Source organism: Pteropus vampyrus, unplaced genomic scaffold (genome assembly GCF_000151845.1).
Source record: "Pteropus vampyrus isolate Shadow unplaced genomic scaffold, Pvam_2.0 Scaffold300, whole genome shotgun sequence".
NCBI classification, from domain to species: Eukaryota; Metazoa; Chordata; class Mammalia; order Chiroptera; family Pteropodidae; genus Pteropus; species Pteropus vampyrus.
In genome coordinates this window covers 620,017-630,135 of record NW_011889081.1, presented here as the reverse complement: position 1 = coordinate 630,135, position 10,119 = coordinate 620,017, and the positions used below count along the sequence as shown (strand labels likewise).

The 10,119-nt window shown below is 51.3% G+C and overlaps 1 protein-coding gene across 2 annotated transcripts in view; it reads right to left on the bottom strand.

Moving 5' to 3' along the window:
- Positions 1–9,911, bottom strand: part of CUNH16orf89 (chromosome unknown C16orf89 homolog) — a 12,017-nt gene extending 2,106 nt beyond the window's left edge. Inside the window, exons 1-7 of one of the 2 annotated variants that reach the window (XM_011376441.2) lie at positions 9,686–9,911; positions 8,124–8,273; positions 6,923–7,073; positions 5,629–5,746; positions 4,309–4,444; positions 3,511–3,615; positions 2,274–2,360 (exon numbers count right to left, since the gene is read on the bottom strand). In XM_011376441.2, coding sequence (XP_011374743.1) covers positions 2,274–2,360; positions 3,511–3,615; positions 4,309–4,444; positions 5,629–5,746; positions 6,923–7,073; positions 8,124–8,273; positions 9,686–9,890 — 952 coding nt within the window. In that variant the 5' untranslated portion in view covers positions 9,891–9,911. The remainder of the gene's footprint in view (positions 1–2,273; positions 2,361–3,510; positions 3,616–4,308; positions 4,445–5,628; positions 5,747–6,922; positions 7,074–8,123; positions 8,274–9,685) is intronic. The other variant, XM_011376442.2, reaches the window with a different exon arrangement.
- Between the last annotated feature and the right edge of the window lie 208 nt (positions 9,912–10,119).

Here is a 10,119-nt window from a genome sequence, read left to right as displayed (position 1 = left end):
GCCAGGCAGCCTGGTGCCAGCAGATCCACTTTGCCAGGCCGGGCACCCATCCGCTAGCCGCTGTAGGTGTTGGCTGCTAACGGCTCCCTTCTCTAGAGAAATGTCTCCAGCCATTTGGAGCCTCTTCACCCAGAAGGTTACACTTCCTCCCAATGATTTACTAATACAGGGACACAAAAGCCAGCTCTCTCTGGGAGGGTGACTCTGTGTTAAGAGTTGCTGGAGCCCCTCCCACAGGATCTGACCTGAGGCCAAACCCTTGTCCAGCTCGGTCCAGTTTCCCCTGCTTTTAGGCCCTAGTGAGACCTTCTAGTACAGCACCTCATTGCCCCATTTTACAGATGGGGAAACTGAGGCTCAGGTAGCAGAGCTGAGCTCCCAGCCCTGGCGACTTTACAGCTCATTTCTTGACCCGGACAGCCTCCCTCATTGCTGCCTCGGGCCTGCTGGTCCCATGTGACCCTGAACGACTGCCTGAGACAGGAACTTAGATGTCATTTAGTTCTCTGAACTCAAAGTGGGCCACCCACCTTTAGTTTCTCGGCAGGTGGAGTGAGCTAAGATTTTCCCCACCCCTCACAGACTTAGAGAAGAGAAGGACCTCAGCCAGGCCCCTTGGAGGGAGGGAGAAAGCAGATTTCAAGAACGCTAATTACTCACCCAGGCAGCCTATGCCTATCGGTGGCCTACCGTAAGCCATGGGGAGCACTTGGCGCGATGGTCTGATATTAACCCCAATAACTCTATGAAGGAGGCACTGTTTGGTCCCCATTATACAGATAAGGAAACCGAGGCTCAGATAGGTTGAGCGATTCCCACAGCGAGTAAGGGAAGAAGTGGATTCAAACCCAGACAGCCTGGCTTCAAATCTTGTGCTTAGTCTCCATGGATGTGTGTCATAAGTGAAGGAATGTTGTTCCATCCTGGGAAGTTTTCTAGGCTGCTGATCAACCTTCAGGGGCCTCAGGAAAGGCTTTGGGCTTCTGAATTTCTGCAGCTCCCTCTCCAGTTGTCAGTTTCTAGGGAGCAGCTAGCTTCCACGGTGTGCACAGAAGTCCCCTACCACCCACCATCGACAGTCCCAGGCCCCTCGGTGTCAGGTGGGCCTATCTAGGGCAGGGGACCTCTAGGAATCTCCTGAGAAAGTCTCTCCCTTCCCCTGGCCAACCCCTGGTGGCAGCTACAGACCCGCTGGATTTGTGCTTCCATGCTCTTCTCTTGTCTACCTGCAAGTAGATGACGAGGCAGTGGTGGGGTGGATGGTGAGATGTTTAGTTACTAGAATCGTCCCCGGTATAAGTTGGACTTCTACTCTGAGCTGGCTATTCTACTTCCCTTCCTGCTTTTGCCTTGTAGTTATTTATTTTTTATTAATAAAAAGATTGAAATCAAATCCTCTCTTCCTTCTTTCTCTCTATCTCTCTACATTCCTTCCTGCCATATTTTATCTTGCTTTTTTTTTCCTTCCCAATATAGTTATATCCTATTCTCAGTCTCTCCGCATTGGTGGGCCGACCACATAACTTATCATTTCAACCAGGACACTTTGGGGAGGAAAAAGGGCACTATTCATAGTGGCACCAGGACAACAGGTGTCAGCTGGGAATACCAGGATGTGCGGCCACTGGGATTGTGCTGGTCACTTGCCTTTTGGTTCTCAGATCTCCTGCCTGACCTTCTTTGCTCCAAACCCCAGGGCGCTAACCCTCCAAACTACATTTCCCAGGCTGCTTTGCCCATAAACAGCAGGCAGAGGTGGAGCGATGGGAGAAGCTGGGGTACTTCTCCCCCGACTCTGTCTCCTCTGCGTCCAGCCCCTGGGTTTCTGCTAACACCACCTCCTCTACTCTGTCCCTCCAGCTCCGCCTCCAGGGAGGGCAGTGGCATCCTGCAGTGGTTCATCTCTGAGTTTTGTCACCTTTTCTGTTTTCAACGACACCTCTGAGGCAGGTTCTCTATATTCAATTCCCTCTGCGGAAGTTCCTGACGTGGGTTCTGTTCTGTCTTGATTTTGATGGAGAGGGATTATTTCTGTGATTTTCAGCAATACAGTAAACTTCTCTTTTGTGTTCCTTTCACTGGAGATTTTCCTCTAGACTCCCCACTTTAGGTATCAGAGATTCCTACCCTTCCCTCCCACTCCCAAACACAAGGGACCCTCAGATCCAGCTCCTTCAGTGATGCTGGGGCCTGTTTCAAATTGAGCACTGTGTGTAGCCTTTCTGGGGTGTCTCAGTTTCATGCCAAGAAGGTCCCTTGGACATTTTTATTACCTGCAAATTGTTTTTCTCGCCTCTTTACTCTTCTCAGATAATGCTGTTGGTGTTGAATTGCTTTAGATAATTCTTCATCTTCAGCATCTAGGAGAAGAGTGAAAGATGAGCTTCTCAAGATGGATTTTAAAATGTTACTTGCAAAACCTCCTTGTCCTCACACCTCAAGCAGCTCAGGTCTTCTCTTTAATCTAGAGCCACTTCCAGAAGTTTCCTTGAGCACCTGTCTGCAGATCCTTCCATGTGGCCTAAATTTGTCATCTACGGATATTTCTCAAATTGTAGTCCCTCAACCTCCCACATCTGAATGGCCAGAGGACCTCATTAAAAATGCAGGTTTATGAAACTAATATGCTATTCTATGTCAACTGTAATTGAAAAATAAATTTAAAAAAAATTTTTTTAAATGCAGTTTCCACAGCCCCACCTTCCATCTGCTGAATCTATAGATCTGGAGACCTGAGAATCTTCACTTTATAAACTCTTCTATTTCAAAAACAGAGTCCCTTATTTCAAAAGCTTTGCCTTATCGAGCATCCCAAGCTTCTCATTTAGGAAGCCATCATTTATTGGGAGCCTCCACTGTACCCAGGACACACCAGGTGGTTTCACATGTATTACGTCTGCTCCTCATGGATTAGGAAGGAGATTATTATGCCCATTTATTCACAGGTGGGGAAATCGAGCCCAATGAAGCCCAGCTGTCCAGTGTTGCACAGCTGGAAAGGGGTTGCTCCTTCACCCTTTGCTTCTAAGTCACCCCTACCTGGACATCTCCCCTGACCACTATGCCTGAGGAACCTTCCTTAATGTTCTTTTCTTTCTCAAAGGTGTCAACTTCACAGCCTTTTCGGAACTCACAATTATTTCACTTATTGGTTTGTTTAGGTGGTTTCTGCATCTTTTTCTTAGTGCCCTCATTTACTTGGAGCCTAGCACAGTGTCTGGCATGCAGTAGATGCTCAGGGAATGTCGCTGAAGGAATGAATTTGCAGGAGCAGCCAGCCAACATATTCCAACAAGATTGCCTCCCGTCCTGCAAAGTTTTGGCTTCCAAAGTTCCGAGCCCATTTCCGTGTGTGTGTGTGTGTGTGTGTGTGTGTGTGTGTGCGCGCGCGCGTGCGCGCGCGCACATGGGTGTTGCAAATCTCTTTGTGCCCCTAACATCACTTCATCTTTTTCCCACCACCCTTCCAGCCCCCACCATCCCACCAGCCAGGGCAGAAGAGGAGCTCACCAGGCCTCCCGAAGCACCCTTCCTGTGGCTTCTGCCAGCTGAGAATGGCCTCCAGCCACCGGAGCTTGTAGAAGTCAGAGAAACCACTGATTCCACAGAACAAGACTGGAAGCAAAGACAGGAGACCCTCCGTAGCCCTGCCCCCACAGGTCCACCTCCTCCACTCCCCAAGGCCAGCACAGTGCCATCTGCCTCCTCTTGCCAGGGTTAGGCAGAGCCAGGAGGTGGGCGCTCAACACAGTGGCTGGAAGGAGGCAGTCCTGAGTCTGCCTTAGTGAGCAGGGGCTCCCAGGCCTGGGTCCTGCCTCCCACTCAGGGCCTTGGTCCAGGCCAGTGGAGTAGGAGTCAGCAGAGGGATCTGGATACACAAGCCAAGGAGCAGCCACCCAGGGACCCCCTTTCTGCCTTATCTCTAAGGCTCTGAGTGTCTGTCTGTTTGCCGGTTAACTAGTTAGTCAGCCGTGCAGCGCTCCATCACTGCGTCAGCCTCTGGGGAAGCAAGCAGTCAAAAACAGTGGCAGATAAAATACAGGATGCCCAATTAAATTAGAGTTTCCAATAAACAACAAATAAAAAATTTTAAGTCTAAATATAGCTCATGCAATGTTTGGGAATGTACTTATACCAAAAATGTATTCATTCCTTACATGAAGTTCAAATTTACCTGGGGATCCTGTAAATTTTTTTTGCTAAATCTGGCAGTTCTACTCTGTGTGTGTGTGTATGTGTGTGTGTGTGTGTGTGTGTGTCCACAGTCAGGGACACAGTACTGCTTTGTCCCTAGAGCAGAATGCCTACTGTTTTCCGTGAAGATGTCCCGGGTCGGGTAGGCATAGCCAATGGCCTCAGCTCTCCAGTTCAAGTCCATCATGTTGGCGCAGAAGAGGTTCATGTAGTGTTGGCTCTGGCGGAACAGCCCTCTCGTGCATCCCTTCTAGTGGGACAAAAGAAGTTGGTCCAGTGACAGACTTGAATTCTGTTATAGGAAAAGGCTTGTCGTTCTGAGATGACACTGCAAGTGGATGCCTTTGGGGCAGGTCTTTCCCCTTTTCCCAGAATTTCTTTCCTACTCACATTCCCAGCCTGCTGGGGCATCGGACAGAGCTAAGCTTGAGTCCCAGCTCCGACACTTAGGAGCTGTGTAATCTTGGTCGGTTAAGTTAACCTTTCAGAGCCTCAAGGGTCTTCAAAGGGCAAGGGCGATACCACTGGGAGCTGCACGGGAGGGGCACTCCTGTGGGTGGTTGATACCGTAATTACGACGCGCCCAACACTAGGGGGCGCTCTACAACCGCTAGCTGCTGTCGCTGCATTCGGATTCCACACTAACAGGGCTGGCAGCTACAGCGCTTCTCAAAGTGTTGGCTGCGGATCGGTTGCGGGGAGAGAACAGGAGATGAGAATAGGCCTTAGAAACTTTTATAGCAATGCGTCAGGATAACTTTCTATCTGTCCAATCTAATAATCAAAATAATTTTCTTCGTAATTTGGTTGTTACTGTATTTACAAAAATACCAGTTCGTGATGGCTTGCAAATAAATAATAATAAAAGATTCTGTTAAAAATGAAAAGACTGGCAAGGCCGTTCTAGGCTTAGAATTTCTGGACGATGACTAACATTTTTGAATAGAGATAACAAGCCTTACCTTTCTATAGAAATAAATATATATTTAGCAATGATTATTTAGCAAAGTTTGAGCTCTTGGGCTTGGAAGAGCGTTGGGCACGGGAGAGGTGGGGGTGGGGCTGGTTTGGTCTCCTGGAAGCCGCTACTCACTTTGTTGTAAATCCTTTTCCATTTGTTATTGTTTACCGAGTTCTTTCTGCTGTTTCTCTCTGGCTCTCTTTCTCTTTTTGTTATGCTGATGACCTCTGATCGAATTCAGGATGTAAAGATCTCTGTCCAACAGAATCCCAATTCTCCCCACCCCCACCCCCACCAGTTTGGTTGGATTTTATAGCCAACAGATGGCAGGCTACTCTCACTTCTCCTTCCTGATGTCCAAAGCACAAAAACTCGCTTATTTCCCCCATGTGTAGCATACAAAACCACACTGCCATGGGCCCCTTTTATCTTTCTTTCGGTGAAGTGTGGCTAGGCCCACGCAGAGCACTCACCATTCTAGCCAAGAGGAAGAAGAGCAGCTGGTGGGACAGGCAGTAGCCTGAGCAGCCGGGCTTGGTCATGAGTGTCCTGCAAAAGTCCGAGAGCCTGCAGGGCTGACCGCTGTCCGTCCTGGGGGAGAGGTGGGTTCAGGCTGTTACAGGCGTCCCAAAGGAAGCCCGACGTCCAGGTCCTGGAGCCTTCCCTGGTCCTCATTCCCCCACTAGTTATTAGAACCCTGTAGGTTCCAGGCACCCAGCTGGGCACAAGGGGCTGCCAGGTAAAACACAAGTGTCCTGTGTCTTGATTGGCTAAGTAAGTACCCCCGGCACAGGGAGGTGACCTGGAGCTATCCTGGGTGTGGGCCTAGCATGGCCATTCCCTCTGTACCAGGCCTGCCCCAAAGGAAGGACCAGACAACACGGAGTGGGTCCCTCACTGGAGCGCAGACCTTTTGTGAGCCGAGCTGTGTCCTGGCCCAAGAAGCTCTCTGAAGGATGCTGAGAGGGTGGATGTCTACGCACGTGCTGCCCCTCTGACCATGCATCTTGGGCTGCCCCTGGGGGAATATGCTCCAAGCCCACTGCTCAGCAGGGAAGCTAAACTAGGCTCAGGTCCTGCTTTCTAGACATACAGTCCAGTGGACCAGACAGAACCATAAAACAAAAGTATATTGCATCTGTGGCTACAGGTGGTGCTAGGAGAGGCAGCCCACCCAGGGAGGGCAGCCTCATGCAGTGGAATTAGGGAAGGTTCTGGAGGAAGGATGCTGGAGCTGGCCCTGAAGTATGAGCAGTTACTTCGGTGCAGGGATGGGGCGAATGGGGGTGGGAGGAGGCCCCACAGAGGAGCCTGCTCAGTAAAGGGAAAGGCTTATAGAGGGAGGAAGAGCTGGCGACTTTGAGGGTCTGAAAAGAGGCCCCAGGGCTGGACCAGAGGAACCTGGGGACATGGAAGGGCACTGGGAGGTGGGGCTTTATCTTGAAAACAACTGGAAGTTTCACACTGGGGGTGAGGTGTTCAGGGGTGGTTTTGGACCAGAACCCTCTGATGTGGGGAGATCAGTCAGGAGGTGGGGGTGAGAATGCAAGGGGGTTGGGTGACTGAACCAGGCTGGCTGCCTTGGGTGGAGAGTCGGGGCAGGCTCTCATGTCATGGTGGGAGAGGGTGGTGTCAGGGTGGTTCTGGGGGATCTGCTCCTGGTTTTGCACAAACCCTTGGGGACCTGGAGAGTAAGTCAACAGAAGGACTGGCAGAGCGCAAGTGCTTTGGGGTTTTTGGCAAGCAGGGCAAGTGCAGGGGGCCTACCCAGTTCCCAGGAGCTGCACCAGGCACAAGTCGCTGTGTTCCTCTGAGAAGGAGTCCTCAAGCTCAAACTTGGAGTACACCATGGAGGTGTTGGTATCCATCCAGACGTGTGGGAGCTTCCAAAACCCGGGCTGGATGGTTGGCTGGAACTCTGGCAGAAGGAGGGGGGTGGGGGAAGACACAGGAGCAGTGGGCCACACTGCGTTTAGCTGCCCTGCCCCCAGGCTCCTGTGACTTGGAGCCAAGGAACCGGTGTCCTTTCCTGGGCAGCCCTGACCACACATGGGTGTCTGCTCAGGGCTCTAAGCCTCACCTGCTGGTTGGGCATTGTGTTTGAAACACTCAGGAGGCTATTTTTCTAAAACAAACAAACAAACAAACAAACAAACAAACAAACAGAAAAACATTAAAAAAGGCACTAGAATAGTGTTGTAACAGGCTTTAGCTAAATCCACTGCATCTATGGAAGCTTGAAACATATAAAAAGGGTAAGTTGACTCCCTTGGTTCAGTTAGAAAATGGATCTCCTTCTTGAGGAAGATGTGGGCTGGGAGAGTCTTAGGGACCAGGCCTTGGGAGAGGGTAGAGGGCCTCCACTGCAGAGAGGGAGGCAGGGGCTAAGGAGGGCTGGGCCGCAGTCATGTGCCGCGGGGCGTGCACATGTTCTGTGATTCTGGGATACAGGGTCAGATGATGGATTGGTTTATAATTCCTCCCCGCCCCCTACAATAACTGAGGCCAGGCTTATAGGATCGGGCCCTTGGTAGGGTAACTCAAGGCTGATGAGAAGAGACTCTCAGTGTTATAAGGCATAAGAGAGATGCTAGCAGGATACTAATGTTTGCTGTGCAAAGGGCTGAATTACCGTTTAGATTCCCACCTTCTGGGATAGGCCCTCCTCTACCCTCTGGTCTAGGATGAAGGCCTCCAAGCCTGGGCACTAGCTGAACAAACAAGGGGGGACATGTTCCCTCCTTTCCATCTCTTCTTGTGTGGGTGGAATAAGTCATTTCAATCTGAAGTCCAGGATGAACAGACATTCCCCAGGGTCAGCCTGTGGCGTGCTCAGCCGACAGGACACTTTCAGTAACAGGTTGTCCCAGACATTCCCTGGCACTCAAGGAGCCACACTAGGTTATTTGAGTAAATGTTCCCAGAGGCTGTGTTCCCAAGGAAATGGGATTCTACCCCACGCCATTACCTCTTAGGTACTGGGGATCACTCAGCTTGAGGTAGAAAATGGATCTGTGGAGGAGCGGCTCCAGCTTTCGCACCAGCTTCCCCACGCGCAGGCTCAGTGGCTGCAGCCGGGGGTCCTGGGCCCACGCCTCCTGAACGCCTTTCAGCTGCACTGGAAGGGGACAGAGTTCATTCACTCCACCATGTGACAAGCCATGTGGACAGGAAAAGAGACCCTAAGATATAATGCTTCCTGAGCCTTTCTGCCTCCTCCAACACCCGAGGGGAAAGAATTCTCTGAGCCTATTGGAGATTAGACTCTGTGGGGCTCTGCTGGGTGACGGGGGTGGGGGCTGGGAGCTTGATTTCTGCAAGTGGGCCTGGGTTCAAATCCTGACTCTAATGTTTTCTTTTTGGGTGACCAGAAAGTCATTCACTTTCTTTCCACTTTACTTTCTTCATCTGTAAAACGAGATAAGGATAGTCCTTACTTCTTTGAGGAGGAGGTCATAAGGATTAATTGAGTTAATGCATAGAGAGGACTTAGCCTTGTCCATAATACAAAGTAAGCACTTAACAAAGTTTAGCTACTGGAATTAATTAGGGAGACTTTGGGTTGTTATACAGGACTGAAAAATTAAGGAGGGATTCAGATTGCAGGGTGGAGAGTCACTGTATAGTTGAGCGAGTTGTACACTGCACAAGGGCCGCACACATTCCTATCATGGGTTTGTATGTGTATTAAGGCAAGTTTCCAGCAGATGGCAGTCAAGTGACTTGAGGAAGGGGTGCCTTTTTCTAATTCCCACGAAGGTGGCCTATAGACTGAGAAGTGGCGCTGCAGGGGTGGGAGAGATTGGTGGCGGCCAGAGACGAAGGAGATGTCTCTGTCCCAGAGCCCCTCCTCCAGCCAGACTGGGAGTCCGGATGGGCTGAAAGCTGCACACGGGGGCCAGTTTGGGAGGGGGGCCCACCAGAGCCCAGGCTGACTCCAAACCGGCTCTTTGCCACCCTGGTGGCCTGAGGAGAAGGGCCTACTGCAACTCGTGATGTGTGTGGGAGGTGGCTCCCTGTTTGCCTTGGCCTGTTTCCAGCCCTCTCCTTGGGGATCTTATATTTCTCAAAGCTGAACAAACATTTGGCTCTCTTCTCGGAGCCTCCAGGCGGCTTTGACTGGAAGTGGGGGGAACCAGGGCTGGAACCCATCTTGGGGGTCTCTGGTTTTGCCTGTGGTCACCTTCCCCTAAATATCCCTTCAAAGGGCACATCCCCTGTGCCCACCTCGTTTGTGGCATGTCAGGAGGGAGGGACTGTCAAATGGATTATTTCCTCCCAGGAAAATAATAATTTCCAAATCTTTTCTTGGGTGGCCTTTGAATCCTTCCTGCTTCTAAAAAGTTTGATGACAGCAGGTCCCCCAGACACCCAAAAGGAGAAAGCCACCCTTACCCCTCTTTCCTAATAGTCAAAGCGGACTATTAGGGGCCAGAAGGTGGCCAGGTCCCAGAAGTGCAGGGCAGGAAGGTGACAGGTTGAGAACTGTTTTTCCTGGTGGCCAATCCAGGGGAACAAGAGCACACCCACCTTCCAGCACCCGGAATCCCACTATGCCATCCAGGTTGATTTCGGGCAGTCTCTTCTTCAGAAAGGAGGTGGCTCTCTCTATTGAGGAAAGGATGAGACCTGTGATGGTGACCTTGCCCTCTGGGGTGTCCAGGGGTGGCAATGAGGAGGGCTTCAGCGGCGGTGCCAGCAGCAAGAGCAGGAGCAGGAGCTCTATGATGGACATGGCTGGCTTCTGCTTGAGACTGGTGGAGTGCTTCAGCCCGCCCTCACACACCTCCTCCTGTCTCCTCCTCCCCTTCCCCCCCGTAGAGCTGCAGACAAGTGGCTGGGCAGGGCTGACCCAGCAGCTGGGGGGGTGGGGGGGAGGGCCTGGGCAGAGGGATCTGGGAAGGGCAGCTGCAGGGGACTGACTGAGGGGCTGGGGCAGGGGACCAGTGGTCAGGCAGGGCCTG